We start from the raw sequence: 27,617 nt of genomic DNA, 5'->3' as shown, positions 1-27,617 counted from the left end.
TTAAAAAACTTCACACAGCCCCAGGCACATCGGTTATCTGAACAATGAACTTTTACTTACCAAGAACTTATTTGCTGCGTAAAAATGCGTAAAAATCGCACACTGAAAGTGTGGAAAATGCTGTGCTTGTTGCTGAGGGGTGCAGTGTGATGTGGCCACGTGTTCACCAGAGCCCACCCTGCTCGTGACTCGCGTGCAGAACTTCCAGGGATTCAGAAAAGACAACGGACAACACTCCCGTAGGTTCAACTGTAAATGATGCCTTTATATCGTACCCAGTGCACACAGAACACTGCTGCTCTCTTTTACCACAGGAATTCAGGAAAATACTCAGAATGCCGATTAATTTTAAGCCTGTAAAAAGTACAGTTCAGTGTTGGACCAAATGTAACTGTAGTTTTAATCTTAATTTCTGCTTTTGGAGGAACATTAATCCAAATATTTTTATTTTTTTTTTCAAGTATGTTCCAAGATTCAACTGGTTTATTTCAGTTTGGTAGCACTGAGGTTTTTTTTTTTGTCCTAACTGATGGTAATGACAGCTAAATGTCAGCTTCATTTCTATTTTAGCTCAGGATATAAACAGAAAAGTATACAAAAAGGAAAAAGTCCTGTTACACACTCTGTGAATTCTTCTTGCTGTGCACCCTACACCAAACAGTTTTGATTCTGCATGTGACTCTCAGTCCAAAAGCCATGCTGAGACATTTTTCTCAATAAATTATTTTCCATATTTTGCCTCTTAAGTGCAGAGAAAACCCTGCTATTAACATAAATGCATAAAAAAACCTGAACCTGGAACTTCATTTCATCAAGAAAAACCCCCCACGATATTTTTATATAACATTTTGGATATATTTTATGTCAAAACATGATCACCAGTCAAACTAGTGACATCTAAACCCAATACATTATTGTGACTTCTAAATTAAAAAAATCAGAACAAAACTAAATTTATTATAGCTCTGCCTTCATTAAACACCGTGTGTTGGTGATTTAAACACAACAAAACTCTAGTAATTCTTCCAAAGTATCTACTAAATAGAATAAAAAGAATAAGAGAACAATTAACATTTAGTCTGTTACATTAAAAAACTGGATGTACATATTCCTATTGCCTGTTAGCTTTACCTAAGCCTTCAACTACTACAAAAATAATAATAATAATAATAAAAAAAGAAAACTCATTGTTGAAAGTCAAAAACATTCAAATCAGTTGATACAACATTACAGTACAGTCAACTAACATCATTCAGGGTCTCCTTTTCTCAGGGTAGAGTCCTCAGACCAGGGTCACAAACCTAATTCACAGCAGGTCCAGAACTGGGGGTTATCTCGATCCTGCCCCACGATGGCTTTGGGAGAACGGCCTCTCCTTCTTAATTCAGCACTGGAGTTAGGACAGCGTTAAGTTTAGCACAATAACTAAAAATAAAAATAAAAAGGAAAAAAAAAAAAAAAACCCAAAGAAAATAAACGGAGAAGTGGAAGCTAGGTGAAGCTGCCATTTGTGTCAACCCATTGCGATACGCTATACTAAAAAATCCTGAAATATCCACCTGTCCTCACCGCTCTGCCACGGACTAGCAAAGTCAAAAATACAAAAGTCTTCAACTCGTCGTTTTTGCAGAATAAAGCAAAAAAGTCTTTGTGCTCCTTACTACCAGAAGCAAAATATCCTCTGAGTTACCACATGTAATAGCTTCTGGATGTGTCGACTTGGGTTGGCTTGGTCTCTGCAGAGCCATCCTTGTCTTTTTCACTGTCACCTTCCCAGAGATTAATAAGTGGAGGGTAGAGCTCGTTCAGGGGGATTGAGGAGGTCTTTTGCATATATTTTTTCAATGAGTGGTGGTAGTTTTTCCTCTTAAACCTTTTTGCAATATAAACAGAGACGGAGGCGAGGCTGATGACAGCAAACATGGATCCCATCACCGCTGCCAGGGCCGTGCTGGTTTCCTGGTCGGAAATATCCAGCGCAAAAGCCGCGTTTTTGGTGGTGACGTTGACACAGGATCTCTGTGTTTGCTGATGGATGTTGGACACCGTCAGACACACTTCATAATCTGTAGAGGGTTGTAAATGTGTGAGGTTGTATTCGTGCACATCCACCGGGACCCTGGCGGTGTAGGTGATGTGAGGGTTGTCAATCTTCATCGTGGCTGATGACCATTTTAAATTGGATGTCATGACGTTGGAATTGACTTTCCAAGAAACCAGGATGGAATGGGATTCGGCTTGTTTAACGTAGATCTTCAGGACCTGGGTGCCATCCAGGAGCGTTCCGTTCACCCGGATGGTGGCGACCCTCGTGTCAGCCCCTTCTATGTTCTGAGCGACACAGGTGTATCTCCCGGAGTCCTCCACCTGGATGTTGGAGATCTCCAAGGTGCCCTCGCTGCTCAGTTTGTATTTGTCAGAGAGGCTTTCCACCGTGACTTTATTGCCCAGAGGAGTGACCCAGTAGATTTCTGGCTCAGGTTCTGCCATGGCCCGGCAATCTAAAAACACCGTCATGCCGATATCCAGGTTTAAGTGGTTGGGAAAGGTCTCATGAGAGATCATTGGAAGACATTGTTCGTTTGAATCCTGTATCAGCACCTCCTTCACCTGCTGTCCCCGGTACTCCGGGGGCATGGCACAGAACATGGAGAGAGGCTCCATGAAGCGGATGTTGGTTTTGTTGGAGTTGATCCAGTGGATGACGCAGTCGCACCTGAGCGGGTTGCTGTGGATGCTGATCTCACGCAGGTTTGGGAGGGATTCCACCGTCTTTTGGTAGACAGCGTTCAAGGCATTGTTGTTGAGCATGAGGCTCTCCAGGGCAGGGACGTTGCGGAACGCCAGGCGATGGATGTAGGACAGCTTTGGGTTGTTGGTGGCTTCCAGCTTTGTGAGTTCGGGCAGGTTGTCCAGCGCGTACCTGTCGACAGACACGAGCTCTCCCATGTTGTTGATCCCAAGCTCTTTCAATCTGAGCATGTTTTTAAAATCCCCTTCTTGAATTTTATGAATTGGATTTTTGTTGAGATCCAGGAATTTTAAATTGGGAACTTTCTCAAGTGCAAGCTGAGGAACTTTTACCAATTTGTTGTCATAAAAAGAAAGACTTTCAAGACTATCCAAGCCTACCAAGGCATTGCCAGGAATGTCTGTGAGGTACATACCTGCCAAAACGAGACTCCTTAAGTTTGAGAGTGGTTTGAAATTCATATCAAGTATGCCAATCACTGGGTTTTCTCCAATCATGAGAATTTCTAAGTTGGGAGTAGAATCAAACCAGCGGCTGTCAATAACCTTTAATTTGTTGGAGTTGAGGTGTAATCTCAGAAGGTTTTTCAGGCCAGAGAATGCGTTTGCAGAGATGCTGCTGATCTGGTTGTGATTTATGTAGAGCTCCTGCAGATTGCAGAGGTCTTGCAGGCAGTAGTCAGTCATCTCCGTGATCTGGTTCTCCTCCAGGTGCAAAGTCGTAAGCTGAGTGAGATTGGAGAGCCCCACATCTCTGATACTTGTGAAGTTATTTTGTGAAAAATCCAATTCTGTTAAATTAAAGAGCTGCTGGAGCTCCTCTGTGGTCTTTGCAATGTTGTTGCTTTGTAGCAGAAGGACTTGAGTGTCACTGGAGAGGTTGCTGGGGATTTTTGTTAGCCGGAGGTCGTTGCAGTCAACTGTGGTGGCTTCCCTGTAGGTTGACTGGGGTGTAAACCAGGGCCTGATTTCACAGACACAAAGCTGTGGACATTCGTTGCTCTGTATGGAAGACTCAGTTAATGAATTCATTAACAATTCTAGCACCAACTGGCAGACAGTTAAAACAACTCTAACCTTTGCCATGCTGGCCAGCAAGGGGGTTCAGCTCCCCGGCCCCCTAAAATCCCCACGGAGGAAGAGGGTGATCCCCTATCAGGCAGAAAACGTAAAGCTTGACGTTTAAGGTGAAAGGCTTGGACATCCAGAAAGGTGGAGGATGATTTTCTGAGTTTAGTGAAGTTAAGAAATTCTCTGAAGACTCCCAGCTGCTCCTCAGTGTTTTAGAATCTTCTGCAAATCAGTGCCTGAAGATGGTCCTGAAAGTAGATTAGGGTAGATGTTATGCTCAGCTCCTATATAGTTCATCTATTATTTAGTTTCTTCAATTTTTGAAAGAAAATATCTGAAAACAATCATTATTTGAGCAGTAATCTCTTACAAAAATCCCAGTCTGGTGAAGGTAAATTAGGTAGGGTTTGGAACTCTCTCCTTGGGGTTTACATGAGAAATCTGAGTGAATTATCTAAAAATCAAACTCTGGGATGGATACCTCTCAGTTTTACCCTGCAGGAGTTGTTTGAATGGCCTGGGAATGCTGAGGGTGGAGGATGTGCTGGTGAGCACAGCGGGGCCTCACTGTCAACACCCAATCCCTGTCCCCAAGGCTCGGATTTCAGGCGTCTGGAATTAAGGCTCAGGAAGCTGCTGGTTCAGAAGTTTGAAGCTAAATGCTTATGAACTTTGCCAAAATTTATCCGAGTTAATCAAATCAGTTCCAGATAACGGCTTAGATTTAATCCAGCTCAGCACCAAACAATAACAGTAAATTTGATTAAATTAATGTACTGCCCTTATTTCAGCAGCTTGTACTGCTTTGTGATCATATGAACCCTTCACCACAATTCCAAATTGCTGTGTAAGCCCCACACTTGTATCTGCTTAGCCTGAAGATGTTCATGCAAGAGAGCTTTTAAATTAACCCAACTGTGTCCAGGCACCTCAGAACACCTGGTGTATCGTGAGGCTTTGAACACATATTCCAGGAAAGTCTCGTAGTAAAATCCTTCTCCTTTTCCCTTCATCAGAAAATCCCTCTGGTGAGTGCAGTTGAGACTTGTCAAACAAAAGGTTTGGGTTTTTGTGTAACTAAAATGAGCAGGATGTGCTGTATGGACTCCCCATCCCTGGAAGTGTCCATGGCCAGGCTGGATGGAGCCTGGAGCACCCTGGGACAGTGAAGGGTGGCAGGGGGGGAACTGGATGGGCTTTAAGGTCCCTTCCAACCCAAACCACTCTGTGATATCTGAGAGAACACAGTGATGAAATCACATCTTTTCCAATTAGTGTAGCAAAGCTTCAACCATGACACAGCCCACAAAAAAGGTTACTATATAAAATAATAAAATACAGCTTCAAAAATAGGTTTAAAATACTCCTCTGGACAGTGGTGACAGGAATCCCATTTGTGCAACACTTATTTCTAAATCTGGTCACATTAGATAATGAAATGACCGTGTTTTATTTTAGATTATGATGTAGTGCTGAAGGTAGAACACACCCACAGCAGCATTTTTATTATTTATTTTTATATTGCTATTCTGTGGTTGTGTTTAGAGGAATGGGACCCAGAATAAATCTGACCCTGTTGAGTCAGATTTTCTCTCTGGTAGCTGAGACTTGAGTGAGAGCTCAGCAGACTCTGCTGGAGAGGGGAAAACCAACTGCAGGCCCAACATTCCTTCCCAAATAACTTCCAACTGATGGAAGAATTGACTAAGACTGTATTAAAAAATAAACCCTAAGGGCACTGTAATAGTAGGGAATATGTTAGCATGGAGTGATGAGGAGGCTGAGCTGTGCTGACTCTGATGGATGCTCCCCTCCACAGCAACACATTTGTAGCTGACCCAAACCAGCCAATTCTAGGAAAACTGATGGCATTGGAAGTTTAATTGATTTAATTGCAGATTTTCAAATGGCAGCATTTTGCAGTGAATAACACAAATAACGGTGCTTTCCCCCAGTCACAATCCCAGGCAGGTACAGGAGGTGCCCGTGGGCTGTCCCCCCACACAGGGACATGTCCCTGCTCCAGCTCTGCACCTGGCCCAGGGCAGGAGCACCCGAGAGGGAGCATTGCTCCCAATATTCCTGCAGAATTCCTGTGGAATTCCTCCTGCAGCTTCTCAGGGGATGAAGAGAAGGGAGCTGGAGCCTTACGAAGCTGAGGGCCCTAATGATGTTTTACTACTGCTTTAGCCCTGATGTACCTGTGTGAATCATGTAATGCTTTAAAAACCAAACTGCCTGAAAAACACTTTCTAGGCTCTTTAAAATATGTAGGAGCATGTCTTGATGTTGCAAAAAACTCAAAATTCGATCTTGCTTTGTTGAATATTTATATCCTCTTACATGCACGTTATAGTTCCTGTTCATCCTTGCTAAGAAGGCATTTGTGGGTTATTGACCAGAGTTCTGGGTTTATGATCACTGTAAATACATGATTTTACAAGTTCCTAGTGGCTTGTTCTCCTCTGTAGCTATTTTCTACTGCGAATGGATTTAATTTTCTTTAACTGCAAATGTTCTTTAGAAACAAGCTGCATGTTGCCTTCCTCAGTCTCTCCCGACCCAGGGCAGCTTGGATGAAGCTGGAGATGAAATTCCAGGGTAATTCCAGTGGATTCTGAGCAGCTCCACGTGCCCCAGCCCCCATCAGGAGGGACAACCCAAGTGATGGGCTTTGGTTTGTTTGGATGTGTAAAACCCCGTGCACAGCCCTGATCAAAGCTACAGAGGCAGCAGAGCAGCCACCAGAAGCCATCCCTTTGGCCCAGGATCCTCAGCTTTCCAGTCTGATCCCAAACACCTCTGCAGTGTTTGTTGTCACAGGTACTGAGGGTGTGAAGGAAAGCTTTTAGCATTCCCTGCCTTCCCTCTCATTTGTTAGATTCGTATTTTCTGCTGTTCCAACACACAACAGCAGTTTTAACAGCTGGTAACTTGATATCAGCAGAAATAATGGCTAATTTTAAGTCAGAGATATGGAGGGAATTATTTTACTCTGAGCTAATTAAATGCATTTTCCAAGGCGCTGCTCAGTAAGGAACCACATTTCTGTCACCAGCAAACCCACAGCAGCTGCCTGGGGTGTTGGCTTGTTCCTGCTCCCTGAGGGCAGAAACTGGAGCATCATTCCTGTCTCCCATCCTGTGGGGAGGTCCAACTCCTCCCTTTCCACCTAAGTTCTGACAATTAGTTAATACTGAGAATTTGTTTGGGTGAAATCACGAGTGTTTGGTTATGGAGTAGAAGATCCTTCCTTTTGGTTTTCCTTGGAAAGAGGTGTGCCCTGGCAGCCATGGCTTTACTGGTGGCTCTTAAAGGGTTTGGGTGGGTGGGTGATGGGAAGAAAAAGTACATTTAAACCTCCAGTGCAGGAAGAGGAGAATATGAAGGGACAAGCATGAAATAAACTGTTCATTAAAAGTGTTCACAGTTAACCTGCCAACTCAGAAGAACAGATATTAAACATTTTTGCTTGGTAACAGGAAAACAAAGTGTTGTCACTTCCCTGACAACTGTATTAATGGTCACTATTAAAATTCGCTGAAAAGAGCACCAATCTTGTTTGCACATGGATATCTGGATGCATCTTGAAACAGTGATGCTGCCACAGCAAATCCTCCCTCTCCACTATTCTGCAGTTCATTCTTGCAGAATTTCTTTTATATTGCAGTAGCATCAGCCCAGATTTTGGTCAGCAGCCACCTGCGCTGAGTGTGCCCAGGTAGAAGTTGGAGGGATCAGAAGCACAAAGGAATTACCTCAGGCTAAGACAAGCAATTTATTCTGCAGCTGCTGTGAGCCAGAAGCACACCCTGATCCCCCGTTCCTCCCCTCCCTCCACAGAAACATTTTCCCAGGCTGAGGCTCAGTATGGGAGCTGTGTGTTGGGACATTTCTGCTGTGCTAACGCTCTGCTAATGACTCGTGCAGCTCCTGCATCCCCATCACCATCCTGTGGGAAAGCCTTGCATCCCTCAGGAGAAGCTGAGGTGGTGCTGCAGCCTGGGACAGGTGGGGAATGCAGGTGGGGCAGCCCTGCCCAGGGACCCTGAGCAGAGGTGGTGCCGAGCAGAACTCCAGGTGGAACTGGGAAATGGAATTCAGACTGGGATCGGTAAGATCCAGGCTCTGCTGTGTCCCTCAGCAGCAGGACAAAGAGGAACAGGCAGGAACTGATGCCCAGGAATTTCCAGCTGAACATGAGGCAGAACTTCCCCGTGCAGTGACCACAGACTGTCCAGAGAGGGGCTGGAGTCTCCTCCCTGGGACACTCCAGAGCCATCTGGACACACTGCTGTGCTCTGGGATGGCCCTGCTGGAGCAGGGAGGTGGCAGCAGATGCCCACTGTGGTCCCTTCCAGCCTGAGCCATTCTGTGACTATGGGAGAGGGGACACGAGGTGACACTGGAGAAGATCTGGAGCCCTGTGGGTGCTGCAGGCACCAGCGGAGGGAGCGCCCCAAGGGCAGCTCAGGCTGGCTAAAGGCAGCTGGGAGAGTTTAAGGAAAGGGCTCTGTGTGTTTGTGTGATGGAGGTAAAACCTGCCCTGCTCTGCTCTGCCCTTCAGCAGGGTCTCTGCAGCTCTGCACCCCCCGTTTTCCGTGGATAAAACAGGGATTGTGCCGTGCTCAGTGAGCCAGCGCCTCCGGCCGGGCTTTAGGAGGGGGAGGCACTCAACAGGAGCATCCTCTAAATCACAGCAGCAAGCTCAACGCTAAACCCAGCCTAAAACCAGGTTACTAAAGTCAGGCTTGCTCCAGTCAACAGCATCACTGACCTTGTACCTTCTAGAGAAAGAGGACTTGGAGTTTAATAACCAGGATGTTTCCACAGAATGGGCTCCTTGCCCAGGAATTAAATTTACAAGTGCAATGCTGTGTATTTAGAAAAATATTGAGGAATCATGCTTGATAATAAGCCTTTTATAGTGAGGTTTCTAATGTCTCCAGTGTGATCAGGAAATAAGCTATTTACAGGTCTGGATTGTGAAAAATACAGAAAAATCAAGCTGAAAATGATGACAGTTGAAAGAGCTTGAAAAAAATCTGAACATGGGAGCTGGGTATTAAAAGGAAATACAGAAACAAGGGCCTGTAGGACATGTAATAATGGTATAAAGCCTCAAAACACATCCTCAGGGATTTATAATATTAAAGGTTTGGGATTTTTTTTTTTCCCCTGCAAATAATGCCTACTTTTTCTTTTCATCTGTACACACATTCCATCAAAATCAAATCTGTGTTTAATTTTGGGGAAAGCTCTGGTGAGAAGGCGATTTGCTGTATCTCAAGACAACCTTAGCATGCTTTATCTGTGTTCTTTTGAAAAATACTACTCTTATCTCCACCAAAGAACTGCAAAGAGCATCCTATTCATAACGTCTGCGCTGCAGAAACAGCATATTACAGCTTGGAAATTTGTAATTTATTTGGGCTTATTCTTAAGACTCGCATCTGATACAGTATTTTTCATTAAAATATTGAAGCAAATTTGCAGGAGAGGGAAAAATGGTTTTCATTCATAGACTGCTCTGGAGTGCAAGGGGCTGGATCCTTTTCAGGGAGCAGCCACTGGGTATTGATGGCCCATCAAATCCACCACAGAATTGCAACCCAGCTTTTGGAAACTGAGGGAAAATCTCTCACAGATGACCATTAACCACTCATATCAGAAACATCAGGAATAACAGGGCCTTGACAAACAGTGGGGCTGTCAAATTACAGAGGCTGTTTGCTTTGGGAAAGACAAAACCTCATGAACCACTTCACAGCCTTGAAACCTGAAGGTGAGATGTGTTTGTGCAGCAGGAATATTCTTAGGAACACAAATTATTATCAGCTTTCTTACTACTTATTTCTTCTCATGGATGAGTTTAATCTTGGGACAATATGAGCTGTTCTGTTATCCAGGACTTGTTCTCTTGTCCTGCAACAAGGGTTTAATGTGAAGGCAAAGCTTTGATTCCATTTGATGGAGAAGAATCCCATCTGTGATCATTTTTCTTGGGCCACATCCTCACCAGGTGAAGTTACTTGATCAGATCAGCATTTCTGAGAGTCAGCCCTTTCCACTGCCAGGTTAAGATCCCATTCCCTGAGATTTTCCTTGCAGCTCTTCCCTTCTGCCTGACCTTTCCTTTCCCCTGCTCATGCCCTAACCCATCCCAGCCCTCTTCTTTAAATACAAGGGAGACCTCAAACCTAATTGCTTTTAGTACAGTATCTAAAATTTCCAGAGCATAACTAATATGGGAAGACCTCTCCCAACTATTTTTTGCATGTCATGTATCTGCTGGCTGATGAATGAAAGAGGACCAAAGGTAGAGGAATTCAACTTTGGCTTCTTGCCATGTTTAAAGAGTAGAAATGAATTGAGTCATGGCATATTTGGGATCTCAGAACCACGTGGAAGGATCTGAGCATTGTAACCCATGGGGGCACCTCTCTCATGAGGATTTCGTGTAGAGCAACTCAGAAAATGTCTGCTTCATACTATCTATCAAAATCAGCACAATTCAAGAAAAATCTAAAAAAACCAGAAGAGGACAAAGGGCAGGAAGAGAGAGATTGGGTTGGGTTTTGGAGCAGAATTCCCTTTATGCTTTTTGACCACTCTGAGAGCCAAGGAGCTTGGCCAGTGGAAGCAAAGTGTTAGTAAGAACAAAAGGAGCACACAAGGAGTATTTTTAACCAGGAGAAACAGGGATGCCAGAACTCCAGAGGATTTTCCTGAAGCAACAGAAAATCCTTTCCCTCCCTTTTTGCTGACTGGCTTCTGGCAGTGTAATTATTTTGCTTCCTACACAGTTCTAGATCAAACTCCAGTTTTGTGAGTCACTCAGGATCCCCCACAGTTGGGAAAGACCCCGGTGTGTACGTGGTTGTTACTACCAGAGGATGCCAAAAAACCCTGTGCCTGATAAATCCCAACCAGAATGAGTCAGGAGCTCTGGAGGTATTTATAAATCAACACAATGGTGCTGGCTGTAGGGAATGCATAAGGCTTGTTATTAAAAATTGTATGTGCATGGAGCTTCAATTGCTTATCTTCAATTCTTCAATCAAGGAAAAAAAAGTTATTTTTCTGGTCCTTGTTACACTCTGTTTTGCTAACTCTGTTTCCTGTGGCTGTAGTATGTGTTAGCTTTTCAATTATTAGTGATTAAGTCTTAAACTGTGTTTTACTATTAGCCTAGATCTATATCTACACTGTTGGTACATGTAATGTGCTGACACAGACTTCAGCCCTTAGAATAAAACAGACTTTTATTGATTTTTTTTTCAGAGTTTTATGCTTATAGAATCCAATTCTCTGTTTCTGAGCTATATATATTTAAATGTTAATAGACCCATATATCGAGTTGGCTGATAGGGGAAGATCTGATAGGAAAGATTGTGAGCATACCACGAACAAAATAAATGGATTTAGCATGGGAGGTGCTGAGATCTAATAGAAAGGCTGTTAGCACCATGACAAAGATCTGGAACTCAACCAAGGGAAGGGATAGAAGTAATTCCATTAAGTGGCCACAGATTTGGGTTTGGAACTGCTCTGAACCAAGGCTTTACTCTGACCTGAGAAAAAAAGCACTTTCTCTCCAGTTCCACTGCTGTATCCCATGAGCCATCCCCTTTCCAGGAGTCTTTCTGCACTTCTGCTACATGAAATTTGTGTTCCAAAATCCTTCAGGCAGCATTGCCATGAGATCAGGACAGGACAGCTCAGTCAGCCTGGGAGTGTGGAACCCCCACAGCCTGGATTTAACCATTTCATCTCAAGCACCACTGAATTCTGATGCTTTGCTCCATGCAGAAAGCAGTCTTGCTTTGAGACGTTCATGAGATTAAGAAAGAGAAAATACATCCTGTTGAATGTGTTGTGTGTTTAGGAAGAAGCCTATAAACTGTTCCTTGAGCTTCAGTCCTGGCCTTGCCCACATCCCAGGTTTTCCAGGGAAGTGGAAGTTTTCATCAGTGAAGGTACTAAAATTGCAGAAAGGAAATCTTTTCCTCTTGAAATTTTAAGTTACCGATGCTTTATAGATAAAATCTCTACCTAATTACAGTGATTCATTTGGGAACAATGATGTTTAATTTGTATAAACCAGACTTGTTGCATTTAAAAGGGGCAGAAAGAGAAATGAAAACAGATTTGTCAATGAACTTAAAAAAAAAAAAAACACTGACCTGGTCTTACTTGGAGCCTTTTACTACAATGAACCCATTTTAAAGACCTGTTTTCAAGGAGCAATTACAAAACTTCATTTTTGCAACTGCTTGTTCACCTACAGCAAAGATAAGTTATTGTTCAATGCATTTAAAAGTCACTGGTGGCTCTCTGGAACTATCAATATTTACTCTATTTCTGTTAGAATGATGGATCATTTGTAATTTAAAAATTAAACAAGGCCAATCAGTAGCTCATCTGCATCGCAGTAATTGTATGCAGCACATTAGCAAGGTATGAATTTATTAGATAGTTTTGGACTTGCTTAATCAAATAAATGATACGATGCATGAAATAACAGAAAATGAGGGATTCGTTATATAAATTATAAACATTTTCAAATTACAAAAAGACAATCCAAGCTTTGATTGATATTTTATTAAAACAAGGTAAAATGTTATTCTAGCAAATTTGGGACAAACTCAGGGATTGTCTCTGAATAACTTTTGGGTGTTTTGCAGAACTGTGAATAACTTTTAGGTGTTTTGTTTAGGATGTGATCTGTGAGACTCCAGCGTGGAGGAGAAAGCCAGGGAACCCCTCCCATGAATTTAAACAGCCACATGGGCTCCTAGACCATGAGTGTTCTCTTTAAAACAGCAATAAACTAAGGAGCAGCGACCTCAGGTGAAATTGTCCGTGGCAGTGGCAGGGCTCTGGGTTATCTGCATTTCTCCAGCTTGGAGAAGTGTTTGCTGAGCATGGAGGGATGTGGTTCTGGTCTCACCTGGTAAGGTGTGTGGCACTGAAGTGTGTGTGTTCCCAGCAGGAGATCCCCAATCCCTGGGAGGATCAGGGGAGGATCAGGGGTCCCAGGCTCATCCCTGCACCTTCCCCCATCCCAGCTGGGCTGGGCTGAGCTGCTCTGCCATCCCTCCCTTGCCTCTGACACCCTCAGAGCAGCCCCTCTGGGGTGAAGCCAGCGGCTCCCCGGTGATCTCTGGGGTGGGGTGTGCCCCCCAGGAGTCCCCAGGCGGCCCTAGGACAGCGGTGGCTCGTGGGGAACGAGCTGTGGGTGCCTCTGGAGCACGAGGAGACCCCCACCCCAACACCTGCCTGGGCTTCTGCCCCCTCCCAGGCCCAGAACAGAACACCAGAACACCCCCTCCCACCAGAACAGCCAGCCAGGCAAACCCTGCCAGCTACCTTTCCAAAAGCCCTTGGTTCTCCTGCTCTAATCCAAGCTGACAGACACCCAAATTGCTGGAATCACCAGAGTTAGTTAAATTAAATACCTGGAAATGAGATGCCGACTGACAGCCTCTGAAATTTCTAACTAAAACCCCCAAGTAAGGTTTGCCTCCGTGTTGAACTGCTTCAGGCTGGGAATTGTTCAGGGGAAATACTGCCCTGTGTGACCACTGAGGACTAAAGGGCAGCACCTCGGGACAGAAAATTATGTAGTAAGGCTGCTGTACCCAATAAAATAGGGGAAAGAGCCGTTTCTCTGTGGCACTTTTATAACCTCAGTGCGTTCTCACTGCAGCTCCCTGTTAAATATTTCAGACCCGTTACTTAAACTTGCTTTGCCTTGTTGTTCTGTTAGTTAAAAAGGGAAGAAAAAGGCAATACTCCACTGCAAATACTTGATCTTTAGAAACTGCTCCAGGTAAAAACCAGGCCCTGTGCTTTTAATAATTCAGCCAGATGGAATGTCAAGGAAACACTGGCTTGTAACACCAAATTAAGGTCTTATGAAATAGAAGGTGAAGTTACAAAAATATTTTGCAGGAGAAGTTAAGAGCAGAGACTAATTTTTGTCTCACTGATACCAGACTTGTCCTGCCTTCACCAGGGGGAGAATTAGGCCAATCTAAAATAGGCCAATCCACTATTTTTCTTCAGTGCCGTACATAAAAAAAGCAAAGACGACATCTAAAGAGCAAAACAAAATTTGAATAAAGTTGCAGGGTTTGAAGCAGCAAAGAGTGAGTGGGAACTTTCAGCTGGGGAGCTCTCAGGCCTCTGTGGAGGCGAGTTCAGCTCTGACCTGAGAGTCCATTTAGTGAAGGACTTAATTAGTCAGCTGCAGGGAACAAACGAGACTGGCAAAGCCCTGGAGTAACTCAGCACATCTGCAGTGACTGTTTCTTATCAAAGTGCTCCTGTGAGTTCCCTGTGCAGAACTCAGGCCCTCCAAATCTCATGGAAACACCATTATTTAATAATGAATTACAAACCAACAAAACCAGTTCCTAAGCCAGCTCTGTGATTTTCTTCGCTCTCGCCCATCTTTCTTCCCACATGTTAACTGCAGAGACAAAACAGAGTATGGGAATATTTGTAGTGGGTTTGCTGGGATTTCTGTTCTGGCATGGGGTTCTGGCTGCTTCCACCTCTCCACTCTCCCAGGAGCCTCCCAGGCACTGCCAACCCTCCTGACATAGTCAGCAGAAAAACTATCCCAGCTCCAAAGTCCCCCTTTGTGTAGAACTCACACATTATTTTTGGGAAAGACGTGTTTAAGGCCTGACCCTGTTAATGACTTCACTGCTCTGGAGCACAGCCTGGAATTCTGGATTCCTGGGAGCATCATGGGTCTCCAGGCTGGCAGTTCCAGCTGGAAGGGGATGCAGGAATCAGCCGTGGTGAGGCTGAAACGCAGGCTCCCTGTCCATGAGCCTTGTACAAACAGAGAGGAGGAAGGCTGGATTTATGTGCTTCCAAAAACTTTACATAGATTTTCTTCAGTTCTGTGTCTACAAAATGTCTGCCAGGAAAAAATCTGGAGCTTGGCAGGATGAAGCCTCACACGTGTATTGTTCGTGTAACTATGGTAACCTACAAATGCCACCAGTGTTTCCATTTCATACACAAATGAGGGGACAGCTGTGGGGACCACATGTCTGCCAATGGAATAATATATGTGAACTAGGATGGCTTGGTCAGAAAATTACAACTCATCTATATTAATCAGGGCTTCAAAGAACAGGCACCTCCGTGGTGACAAAGTGCACAAGAAGACCAGAGGGATTTTTATTTTGGAAAATTTTGGCTCCTCTGTAAATATTTGCAGCATCTTGCTACTTTGCTGGTTGAAAAATAAAACTGAAATAAATACTGTTCAATCAGAGCTGTTCTATAAACATCACTTAACTCTTTTCCTTGGGTTTTGTGTCTGATGCCTGATCCTGGTCTAAGCCTGACACAAAGCCAGACCTGGGACCAGGCAAGTCACTCACCTGGGGGAGGAGCAGCTCCAAAAGAGACAGAAATAACGTGGCTCAGAGCTTTGTGAACAAAGCCCCTGGTTTTACTCATTGGTGTCATTAACAGAAATCAGAGCTTCAAAAAATTCATACGAGAAACTAAAAAAATATTTAAAAATATTGTTCAAATGTGGACGAGTCTCCCTCATCCCTAACAACAACAAAAAGAAATCTGCAGCCCCAGTGATGCCAATAAATCCCCTTTCCAGGGAATATGAAGCCATGCAGGCTGCAGTAGCAGCAGTACTTGACCGCTGTTATGATTCATCCAAGGTGTTTTAAGTGTCCCTACAAAAGCAGCCGTGGAGCGGGGATCTGCCGCCCTCCTTGGCAGCAGCAGCAGCAGCCAGCAGCCAGATGCAGCAGGAATCCAGCACCACCGATTAGGAAAAGTTTTCCCTGCCTTCTGCTGTGCCACGCTACTGTATGGGAGTGAAACAAAGGCTGCAGCATCCCCTCCTCCGCCTGTGGGGCACGAGGGGGATTCAGGGATGATGATGGTGATGGTGAGAGCTTTAATCACTGCTTCTTGAAGTGATCCCATGTGCTCCATGAGCTGGAAACAAATACACACAGAGTATCATGGAATCACAGATTGGTTTGGGCTGGGAGGGACCTTCAAGATCACCCAGTGGCACCCCTGCCATGGCAAGGACACCTTCCACTGTCCCAGGGTGCTCCAAGCCCTGTCCAACCTGGCCTTGGGCACTGCCAGGGATCCAGGGGCAGCCTGTACCAGGGCTCTGTTCCCTGTGAGGTCAGACTGAACACAAGTTTCTTTTTTCAGCCTGAATTTGGATGGGCTCAGCATTTTTTATGGCAGTAAAAAAAGGTCCTTCACAGTTGGCGTGAAAAGTTGTTATCCTTCTATAACTGCCCAACTTAATGCAAAATCCTATTTCCTTCATTGGGCAGCAGCAGTGTTATCGTGTCTGTTCCAGGTAAATGGAACAGGCTTTATGGTCATCACAGTAACTGGTCTATTAATAAAGTCCAAAGTGCCCACTGGGAGAGATCATTTTATATGGACTACATAAAATGTTGTGCAGGTAACTTTTAACTGCCGAGGTTAAAGTTAAAGTGGAGCTGTTGTCCCAGAGCAGTGGCACAACAGAGGCTGCAGGGCAGAGGGACAGGGACACCAGGGGCTGTGCTCTGCCCCAGGCAGAACCATCCTGCCTCTCTTCACTACTCCCATCTGGGATGCTTCGTGCACGGCTCTGTCCCTCTCAGTGTGTCCATCTCTTAAATTAATTCTGACTTGCAAGACTTTGGGACACAGTTTGGTCGGATCCTTTGGACAACAGCGGGGCTGTTGTTGGGTGTGCCTCTGCTCATTCAAAGCTCTGTGATGTCCCTGTGGGTACATCTGAGCTACTGGCCAGAACAGGTTTATTTTCTTGTTCAGAAATACCGGCTTCCTTTTATAGGGACCCTTTAAGTTTGTAAGGAAAAGATTTAAAGGCTTCCAAACGAGTTTTTATTGAAGGGGCTCTTTACTTGGGAGCTGTCGCACAGCTCCAGGACAAGAACAGAAGCACACTGCGTGTGATCTCTCACCTTTGGACAACATTATTGCCTGCTTTGAGTTTAATTCTGTTACTTTCCCTTCCGTCGCCTGGTGGGAAATGCGCACCGAGCCAGCACCGGGGGAGAGAATTAACTTGAGGGAGAGCGAAAATCGCAGGCGAACATCTGTTGTGCGGCCCCGGCAGGGCTGAGCCGCCGGCACAATGCGCCTCGCTGCCGTCCCTGCTCTCGCAGGGAACGGGGGCCGGCCCCAAGCTCAAAGGGCCTTTTGACAGGGGCGACAAAGGGGCGGCAGCGGGGCCGGCCCCTTTGTCCGCCCGCGGCCCCAGAGCCGGGACCCGCAGTCCCGGGGTAAAGCGCTGCCGCTGCCCGGAGCTTCTCCCCGCACCTTTGGGGCAGCACACTTCCCGAAGAGCCCGCGGAGCATCCCCGGGCCGGTCCCGCAGCCCCCGGTGCGGAGCGGCCGCTCCGCCCGCAGCGCCCCGCGCACAAAGCCGCGGCCGCGGGAGGAGGGCGGCGGAGCCCGGCCCCGCTCACACTGCGCCTTTATGCCGCTTTCTGAAGGGCCATTGTCACACTGAAGGCTCCTTGTCTCCTCGCATTCCTCCGGGTGAATGGATGAGGCAGGACATCTGCCGGGATCCGCTCCCATTCGCATGCAAATGGGGGACGCGGGCAGCGCTGCCGCACCGCCGGCCCCGCGCCCACCGCCGGCACCCGGGACCGCCGATTCCCCCCCAGAACCCCCGATTTACCGCAAACCGGCCCGGGGAACAGCGGCGCACCCGACACAGGAGGAGGAGGAGGAGGAGGAGAGAGCGATGCTGCAGCCGAAAGCCCGCAGCCCCGGAGGTGCGAGGCGGCCGCAGCCCCGGGGCGGTCCCGACGCGGAGCCACCGAGACCCCGCAGCCCGGGGGACTCCCCCGGGGGGCACCGGGGGCGCGGCCACCGCCGCAAACTTTGCTCCCTCCCCGCACATCACCGCATGGCAGCCCGGAGCGGAGCCCTGGCACCCGCGGCGCTCCCGCAGCCTCCGCTCCCTCCCCCGAGCCCGGCGGACGCACTCACCGCCGGCCGGGCGCTGCCGCGGGTGTCCCCCGGGGCTGCACATCCGCTGCTGCCGCCGCCGAGCCACCGCGCCGGGATGCGGGGAGCGATGGATGGGACGGATGGGACGGATGGAGGGATGGATGGATGGGTGGGTGGAGGGATGGATGGGTGGATGGCCGGACCGGTCGCTCCGTGCCTGCTGCCCGCCCCCAGGACAGCGGGAGCGCTGCCGGGGCCGGTGCCGCCCGCTCTGAGCCGCCGCCGGCGCGCACCTGGGAAGGCGCCGCGGGTCAGCTGATGGGCCCCGCTCCCATTGGCTGCACCGAGCGCGGCACCGGCACCGGGGCGGGGCTGGGGATGGACCCGCCCCCGACAGACCCCGCCCCCACCATCGGTGTGCGCACGGGGCAGCCGGAGCATCGCTCGGATCCATCCATCCATCCATCCATCCATCCATCCTTCCTTCCTTCCTTCCTTCCTTCCTTCCTTCCTTCCTTCCTTCCTTCCTTCCTTCCTTCCTTCCTTCCTTCCTTCCTTCCTTCCTTCCTTCCTTCCTTCCTTCCTTCCTTCCTTCCTTCCTTCCTTCCTTCCGCCACTTCCTTCCTTCCGCCACTTCCTTCCTTCCGCCACTTCCTTCCTTCCGCCACTTCCTTCCTTCCGCCACTTCCTTCCGCCACTTCCTTCCGCCACTTCCTTCCTTCCTTCCGCCACTTCCTTCCTTCCTTCCGCCACTTCCTTCCTTCCTTCCGCCACTTCCTTCCTTCCTTCCTTCCTTCCTTCCTTCCTTCCTTCCTTCCTTCCTTCCTTCCTTCCTTCCTTCCTTCCTTCCTTCCTTCCTTCCTTCCTTCCTTCCTTCCTTCCGCCACTTCCTTCCGCCACTTCCTTCCTTCCGCCACTTCCTTCCTTCCGCCACTTCCTTCCTTCCTTCCTTCCTTCCTTCCTTCCTTCCTTCCTTCCGCCACTTCCTTCCTTCCGCCACTTCCTTCCTTCCGCCACTTCCTTCCTTCCGCCACTTCCTTCCTTCCGCCACTTCCTTCCTTCCTTCCGCCACTTCCTTCCGCCACTTCCTTCCTTCCGCCACTTCCTTCCGCCACTTCCTTCCTTCCGCCACTTCCTTCCGCCACTTCCTTCCGCCACTTCCTTCCTTCCTTCCGCCACTTCCTTCCTTCCTTCCGCCACTTCCTTCCTTCCTTCCGCCACTTCCTTCCTTCCTTCCTTCCTTCCTTCCTTCCTTCCTTCCTTCCTTCCTTCCTTCCTTCCTTCCTTCCTTCCTTCCTTCCTTCCTTCCTTCCTTCCTTCCTTCCTTCCTTCCTTCCTTCCTTCCTTCCTTCCTTCCTTCCTTCCGCCACTTCCTTCCTTCCGCCACTTCCTTCCTTCCGCCACTTCCTTCCTTCCTTCCTTCCTTCCTTCCTTCCTTCCTTCCTTCCTTCCTTCCTTCCTTCCTTCCGCCACTTCCTTCCTTCCGCCACTTCCTTCCTTCCGCCACTTCCTTCCTTCCGCCACTTCCTTCCTTCCGCCACTTCCTTCCTTCCTTCCTTCCTTCCTTCCTTCCTTCCTTCCTTCCTTCCTTCCTTCCTTCCGCCACTTCCTTCCTTCCGCCACTTCCTTCCTTCCGCCACTTCCTTCCTTCCGCCACTTCCTTCCTTCCGCCACTTCCTTCCTTCCCTCCCTCCCTCCCTCCATTGTTGGGGTGTCTGTGCAGGTCAGGACTGGGTGATCCCCATGGGTCCCTTCCCACTCCAGGGATTCTGTGAACCATAAGAGTCATTTGAGCCTGAAACTGGAGGATTTAAAGCTGTGTCAGCCCTATGATACATTCCCTTTCCTGTTCTCTCCTGGTTTTCTGTCTTGTCTCTATTTCCCCTTCTCTGAGTCTGAAATTATTGATTTACACATTTCCCCACATTTACTCCTCCTGACCTTGGTCTTCACCCACTTCTCTGGCCGAGTTCCCAGGGCACCCTGGCTGAATCCTCACCTCAGATCTTAGGTACAGTTTTAGTTTGTGCTAGACAAGGAGCTTGTGGCTAGAGCTGTGGCAGTGATACAAAAATCAGCTTTTCTTCTTACCATAAAACCTTTATTTCCTGATTTTTCATCATTCACTTAACCAACAGAAAGGAAACCTGTGGCAGGATGGTGCTGTGCTGCCTCATCCCTGTGCCCTGCATTAAGATCGTGGAAATTCTGTGTTCCTCAACAGGCACCTGTGATGCTTTTATTGACAGACACCCCAAAAGCACACGGGATATTCTTCACTCTCCTGCTTGTAACAAAGAGTTACAATCCCTTGGGCTGAGTTTGCTGAGCACAGCCTGGGTGAAAAGGCCCTGCTGTCCAGCACCTTCTCCAGGCATGTCCTGGAGTGGTGCCTTCTCAGGAAATTCTTTTAAAGATTGGTTTAACACTTTTCAATACTTGTTAACAATGAGTTAAACACGTAGCAAACACGGTTTGCAGTTAATGCTTCAGATTTCTTCCTGAGGCGATGAGTTTTTTTCTGAGAGCCCAGAAGGTCACTTGGGTAACAGAAAAAGTGAAGTTTTTCATACATAAGGAAATTGAATTTTCAGAAGGAACTCATCAATGTTGTCCAAAAGGACACTTTTCCTTTCACAGGGGCTGTTCTCATCTGTCTGGATGTTCCTTTCCCATCTATCACTTACTCCTGATGAGGAAATAGTGCAACAGCAGATGCATCTTGGAAAATCCAGGCTTCAGATCTTTGTTTCAGGGCAGGGAATTTATTTTCAATTTCTTAGGAGTAGATCCATCCTTAAAAGGCCTGATGGACCTAAAACCTCCCTGCAAACAAAAAAGGAGGAGAAATACAGTAAGCATTAAAATTTTACAGTCTTAAGCTGGTGTCTTCATTTCTAGGCAGTTTTCACAACATCAAAACACCAGGAATGAGAATAAGGTTGAGATGGAAGTTAAAACATCTTTCATTCCTGCTGGCTGCAGAAGAGTGTTTTAGTGTAGGAAGGAGCCAAAGGAGTTGATGGCTCAGCCAGGCTTTCTCCCCCAGGCTGTGAGGTACCAGCAGCTCAGGAGGAGCTGCAGGACCTCTGCAGTTAGGGGAAGGTTTGCACTGGGGCAGAAGCACGGTGGATTTTCCTCTCTGTCATCTTCCATGAACTTCTTGAGGAACAACCTCTGCCAACACTTTCCTGCTGGGCAGAACTGAGTGCTCTTCCAAAACATTCCTTCTCAAGCAGCCTTAAAAGAGAAGGTCCCAGGAAAGATTTCCCACTGTTTGGGCATTTTGATTGCCTCTTTGTTCTCATCTTTCCTCCTGTGCCCTCTGGCTTCATCCCCTTATTCCTCCATTGTGTTTACTTTCAGCTGCTTTCCTGGTTCATCTCTGTCCCTAAAGTGCTGTGAAAGGAGTGTGGCATTGCTGCTGTTCCCTGCCCACTCCTGGTCCTGCCCCGGACCTGTCTGCAGCTCTGGGACAGACCTAGTTTGGATCTGTGCAGTGCCTGGCATTCGGGGCAGCAGGCCTTTAAACCTTTAAGAGGGTCTAACTAACTTAAATAATAAAACAAGAGAGCCCTGGGTGACCTGTCACGCACGTCCCTGCCTTTTCTCTCTGGAGCAGACATCCTGCCATTAAGCTGCTTAACATCCTGAGTGTGTGCATAATCCATTTCCCTGAACTGTGCCACGGGATCCTAGTGTGCCATTCTATCCACAAATGCAAACTGGGAAGGGGCAGCATTGGAAATAAAAGAGAGGTAAAAATCTTGCTCTGTCCAGAGAGCAGCAGGTCCTGGTGGTTGGGAGATTGGAATAAGCCTGTGAACTCGGTTTGGAACAGTCAGAATTTTTTTGAGAAGTATGACTCTTGCTGAAGACTGATGTGTGAGTTAAACATAGAAAGAGGGATTGCAGTTTGTGTGCTGTGCCAGCAGTTTCTCAGCGTGGCTGACACTTTTTGTCAGCCAGGTGAACCCGGTGAGGTTTCTCCTCACTCAGGTTTTGGATGTGGACGCTGATTTTCAGAATTGCCTGCATGTGCTGGATTTATTCAGAAAGGTACCAGCACAGCACAAATTACCCACGAGCAACTGTGGAAGCCAATGACCAATTACCTCAATGACTGGCTATTTGCATAATGCACTCCCAATTATGCATGCGGGTGGAATAACTGCATGCACAAGTGCTGCGAGTGATTGCAGGTGCAGCACTGGGGCTGTGCTCGTGTGTGCATGGGCTGCACAAACATCTGGGTGTGAGCAGCAGCCACACCAGCACCGCAGGGCTGCTCCAGAGCCAGGATTTCAGGCTTTGTTTCGCCCTGGGAAGATCCTCCCCCGTGGATCACTGCTGGAATTGTGTGTGTGTTCCATGAGAAAAGGCTGTTGTGGGTCACCCTTCCTGGCGGGGACAATGTGGAGGCAGATGGGAACATCTGGATGGTTTCATGTAGGGAATCCTATAGTAAGGAGCTAAAATAACACCCAGCAGTGTTTCTAAAGCAGGTCAGTCATTTCACACACTGTTCCATCTCACTTCTCTTATGTATTATTAATTGGGAAGCTTTTCCTTGTGGTTGATGTCTCTTTCCCCAAATGATCTGTCGTGTGAATGTTTCATTAGGAGGGACTCTAATCCCATTTCATCACTTTGCAAGGAACCCCCCAAAGCTTCTTAGAAAGCCAAAGCTCCTTAAAGACAATTGAGGAGTTTCATTGGGAGCACATCATTTGTGTTTATTGCAAGAGTAAATGTGATAACAGAGGGAGCACGAAGCTCCTGTGCACCCCAGTCCTGTCATGTGCTGATGGCTGAACAGCCATGGAAACATTTCTTTGCACCTGCAGACACCAGAAGTGATGCCCTGTCTCCAGCCCAGCCCCTGCTGTTCCCAGCCATCCTGGAGCTGAGGTGCTGCACAGACAGCTCTCACAGGTGTGGGCTTAACTCGGCTTTCAGAGCTGGATTTACAAATCCTTCTGAGAGTTCTTGCTTCCCACCCCCTCAGCTGCTGCTTCCCATATGCCCAGCTCAAAAAGCAGCTCCTGGCCCTCTTTTCTCACCCTTAGCTCTCCACTGGATTTTGACCATGTCAATGAATTCAATGTTTCTTTTTAGGTATTTTTTTTCCCGTGTCTGGTTTGTTGAAACCTTCTTAGTGTGAAATTAACTTGGGAATTCCTGGACCTGATGAGGACTTGAGCTGACATCTGTAGCTCTACAGATCTGCTCTGTAGAGAGAAATCCCTAATTGAGTGTTCCTTAGGCAAACTAAGATCTTTTTAGCTCAGTGTTTCTGGGCATTAACATTGGATTTTGCATCTCAATGGTTGTGGTTTGAGGATTGTTTCCTGATTTGGTGTGAAATAAATGAATTTCCTCTGCAGTATGTAAACTTATGTATTTAATATCTTGACTGCATGCTTGCTGCATGGTGACATGTTTAAGAAACCAAACACACCAAGCCCATCCTTTATTGCCTTCCATCTACTCTGAGACCAAGGGCTGTGCTCAGGAAAGAGCAGCGTGAAGGTCAAAGGTTTGTGCTCAGGAAAAAGCAGCACGAAGGTGAAGCAGGTAAAGCACTGCTTTGTCCTTCCCACGTGTGGGGAAGGATCAGAGGCTGCTGTAAATCCATTTTACTCAAGGAATCAGTGATGTGCAACAAAAATCTTGTGCTCACGGTCAATGGATACAATGGGAATTTGGAGACTTGTATGTGTTAATGAATATATTGTGTGTGTATTGGGGGGCAGGACTCTTCTGTAGCAGGTACAGGGATAAGTCTGTTTTAACAGAAGTAATTTTAATTGTGAGCTTGTCCCCTGTGTGGGTGTGTGGGTGACAGCTCCTGGAGCTCCCTGGGCTGGGGTGGGCACACAGGGAGCTGTCACAGGAGGGACCTGGAGCTTTCCCTCTGGAGTTCCAAGTCAGGAGGTGCTGATTCAGTCCTTGGGTCTGTCACTCACATGGGCTGAGCTGGGAAACTGTTCCTGCTCTGGGAAATGAGGGTTCCCAGGCTTTGCTTTTCCCACTCTCACCTGCTGTGGATGCAGCCCCTCAGTGCCCACTGCCCCCGTGCCCCTTCTCCCTGGGAGGAAGCACAGCCACTGCTCTGAGAGCTCTATTTCACATGGCACAGCCTGAACTGGAGCTCCATTAATACAAAGATAAACAGAATTTAAATTCTATTTGACCTTCTGTGGCAGCTGTGACAAAGAGTGGCATGTTTGAAGGCTGGATACAATTATTTGGAATTGCTAAACACCACACTTCAATCAGGACCTTTAGCTGGCACTGAGGCCAGAGGAGGGCCCTGATTTTAACTTCTGAACTGCAGATCACCCCGTTGGAAAGAGACTTCAGAAGCCATTATAATCACAGGGAATGTTTGAAAGTGTGTGGAAGCTATAAGCAAAATATTTATTTTACACACTTGTCTGCATTTAAGCCATAAATCTGTCTACTATGAGAGTGTTTTGCTGGTGTAGAGAAGACAAGTAAGCTGAGATCATAGCAGACATGTCCTATAAGGCTTTACTGAAAATCATTGCTTTTTAATCCCTTTATCCCTGTTATTTCCTACCACTGTGAAAATCCAGCGGCAGGGAAAGCTGGCACAGTGTAGGACAGATGCATAATGTGTAATGCTAAGCAGGCAAAAATCCCTCTGTTTGTCTAATGCTCCAAACACATTAGAAATGTCAATGTTAGTGCTGGGTGTCCTACATAAACACAAATAAATTATCAATACTCAGCTGAGTATCACAAACCTCGTTGGATGTGGTGTCTTGATATGAGTAATCTTCTAATTAGTCAGAGGAAAATGTCCCTGCTCATGGCAGGGGGCTGGAGAGAGGTGATCTGAAAGGTCCAACCCAAACCATTCTCCATGGAAATTAAAATCACCTGGAAAAGCTGTGCTGGATTGTTCCTGTGAAGAGCAGGTGCCACAGGAGTGGTGGCATAAATCTGAATTGTGTACTTCAGGTGGACAACACCTGATCTCACACCTTGGATTTTCTCATTTTCCTCACGTTGTTCTTTCCCTGAGTGAACACTGGGAACCTGCTTAGAGAGTAGGGAATGTCCCGAGGGCATCTGGAATGTTCTGGAGCACCAGCTGAGCTGCACCCTCCCTGGCTGGAAGAGAGGGAGCCCTGGGAGTTGGGCACTTGTTTGGGCCACCAGGGTGAGGATGGATGGAGTGGAAGAGCTGGAGGAGGGCTGTGGCAGCAGCGGCGACAGCGAGGCACTGCCATGCTCCTGGCCTTTGGGGGAAATCGCGGTTTGTAGGAATTTTCTCCTCCTTACACCTGGATTTTGAGAGGGAATGTTTGAAGATGCACTCTGCAGTCAGTTCAGTGCTGTCCCTGTGTGAGAGATCTGTGTGAGCAGCAGCAACAGTTTCCTCCCAAAGGGAATCTCAGAGCCTCAGCCTGAGGCTCTTCACTGCCTTAGGGTGGCATTCGGGGCACCCCAAGCCTTTGGGTTATCGAGTGCTGAGCCAGAAAGGTCAGAAATTGTTTGTTTCTCTCTTGTTGTCCAGAGAAGCTGTGGCTGCTCCATCCTGGCAGTGCCCAAGGCCAGGCTGGACAGGGCTGGAGCACCTGGGACAGTGGGAGGTGTCCCTGCCATGGCTGGGGGACACTGGGTGGGATTTGGGGTCCTCCCAACCCAACCATTCTGGGATTTCATGATTCTGTGATTCTCCTGCTCCCCATTGCATCTCCAATGCAATCCATTGCATTGATGGGCTCTTCTGACATGCTGAGTGCAGCTCAGTTCTGTTGGAAGCAGAGGTTTTATTGTCCAGGCAGCAGAAGTGCAACAGGGCTTTGCCCCTGGAGCGGGACAGGCTGGTGCCTGCACGCCCTCCCCATCCATCCCCCTGCTCCCAGCACTCCTCTCTCACCAGCCAAGGTTATTAAACTGCTATTTATACAGTTCAGGCTGCAAATTGGAGCTAATTAACATGTGCACAACCTCTTCCCCGTGTTATTGACCATGGAGGACAAAGCCTTTGAGCTGCCTCTTCCTCTCTTGCCCTGCAAATGCTCCGTGTGATTTCCTGGCAGCTCTGCCAGAGCAGCTCCCAGGCTGGAGCACAGCTCTTCCAAAAGGGCAGCTGCAGGGACACAGCCCCAACTGGATAAATTAGAATTTATCTGATCTTTTAATCTAGGGCAAGAGAACATATGGAGCCTTGTGGCAGAGTCAATTTAAGATTTTGACAACAAAAATATGGGTTCTTTCAGCCATAATAATTTAAAACAATGGTTCATTTTTGTGCTGCTCCTTCCAGTAGAAACTGTGAGAGACTGACAGGTTCTGGGGCTGTTCTCATCCCACTTTAAAGGCCTGGGCCTTAGGAAATGACTTTGTACCCAACCAAAAAACAGATTTCCAATTATTTTACTAAATAAATACAAGTATTCTGTAAAAGCAGCTGCCACTCTTAGAAGGTGTTTTTCCATGAGGTAAAGTCAATCAAAGGGAATGTGCTGCTTTCAGATAATGTTCCAGGAATGGGTGCAGAGAGCAGAGCTGTGATGCTGAATCCTGGAGGAGAGGAGCCCTTGGAGCCCCTGCCTGCTCTGCCAGCCCCAGATCCCCTCTGCCCTGGCTATCCACAGCTTCCTACAGCCCCTCCAGCTCCTGCACCGCTCCAAGCTTTGTTGAGGGTTTTTTTTTTATTCAAAGGGACAGAGACACTTCACAGTCCATCAGTGATGGTTATGCTGCGTTTCAGCATCGCACCATCCCCGTTGGTGGCAGAGGCTGATGTTGGATCATGGAAAGGTTTGGGTTGGGAGGAACCTCAAAAACCATCTCATTCCACCCCCTGCCATGGGCAGGGACACCTTCCATGGTGCTGGGTGGCTCCAAGGCCTGCCCAACCTGGCCTTGGACACTTCCAGGGATGGAGCAGCTTCCCTGGGCACCTGGCCTAAGGAGAACTAAGAGCAGAAAATGTATTTCACCAACTTCAGAAGTTTGTGCCAGGGCTGAGAGCTGAACCCAGAGATTTTGAGTTACCAATCTGAGCCTGGCTGCCCACCCAACCCTGGCAGTCATCAAAATACATGTAAAGGTTTTTATGTGCAGGATGGAGCTGTGGCCTCGTGCTGTTGATGCTCGTGGGGGTGGCTGAGCAGAGCTGCCTCCCCCTGGCCTGCTGCCTGTGGCATCCTGATGGAATCTCTGAGCCCAGAGGAGGCTGCTGGCCAAGGAGCCTCTGTCTTTGTGTGCTGGGCCATGGGGGTGGCTGTCCTTCATCCCAGCAGGGTCACCGAGCACCCACAATCAGGTGCTCGTCAAAATCCTACACCAAACCCCTCTGGTCTGACCTGGAAATTAATTAGTCATTATTAATGACTTCCTCCACTCAAGGAAGCCAACAGGAGACCTGGGTGTAGGTGAGGAATGCCAGAGCACAGGCCAAGGTGAAACCCAACAGGATGGTAAAATATCAGTGAGTTTCCTGTGTACTTTAAAGCATTTACTAGAACTTAACAGAACATTATCCCTCGCTGAGGAATGATGAGATGGCTGCAAGAGCAGCTCCTATACACCCTGCTCCTATAAAATTGAGTTGGTTTCATATATACTAAATTTTGAAGGCCTTTTAGACTTATGGATTTATTAAAAAAAAAAAAAAAAGGTTTATTCTTGATGTCTCGAGCACATTATTGCAGTAACCTCAGTGCTGGACCACGGCTTTGGCACAACACACACATCCATAATGAGGGACTGCCTGTTCTAGGGAGGTTTTATTACAACAGAAAGTGCACAAGTAT

The 27,617-nt window shown here is 47.4% G+C and overlaps 1 protein-coding gene across 1 annotated transcript; it reads right to left on the bottom strand.

The window, feature by feature from the left end:
- Positions 1–244: 244 nt before the first annotated feature.
- Positions 245–18,081, bottom strand: LRRN1 (leucine rich repeat neuronal 1). Its single transcript, XM_005521968.3, has 2 exons — positions 17,857–18,081; positions 245–4,070 (listed from the first exon to the last, which is right to left on the bottom strand). The coding sequence occupies exon 2, from the start codon at positions 3,835–3,837 to the stop codon at positions 1,687–1,689; it is 2,151 nt and encodes a 716-aa protein (XP_005522025.2). The 5' UTR covers positions 3,838–4,070; positions 17,857–18,081; the 3' UTR covers positions 245–1,686.
- Positions 18,082–27,617: the final 9,536 nt, after the last annotated feature.

The sequence above is a fragment of the Pseudopodoces humilis genome, chromosome 13 (genome assembly GCF_049639895.1).
Source record: "Pseudopodoces humilis isolate 2021_Gansu_Grassland_sample_001 chromosome 13, ASM4963989v1, whole genome shotgun sequence".
NCBI classification, from domain to species: domain Eukaryota; kingdom Metazoa; phylum Chordata; class Aves; order Passeriformes; family Paridae; genus Pseudopodoces; species Pseudopodoces humilis.
This window is presented reverse-complemented; position numbering and strand designations above follow the sequence as displayed.

Excerpts from the sequence above, each read along its gene's own strand:
- LRRN1 (XM_005521968.3), bottom strand. The coding sequence starts at position 3,837 with ATGGCAAAGGTTAGAGTTGTTTTAACTGTCTGCCAGTTGGTGCTAGAA.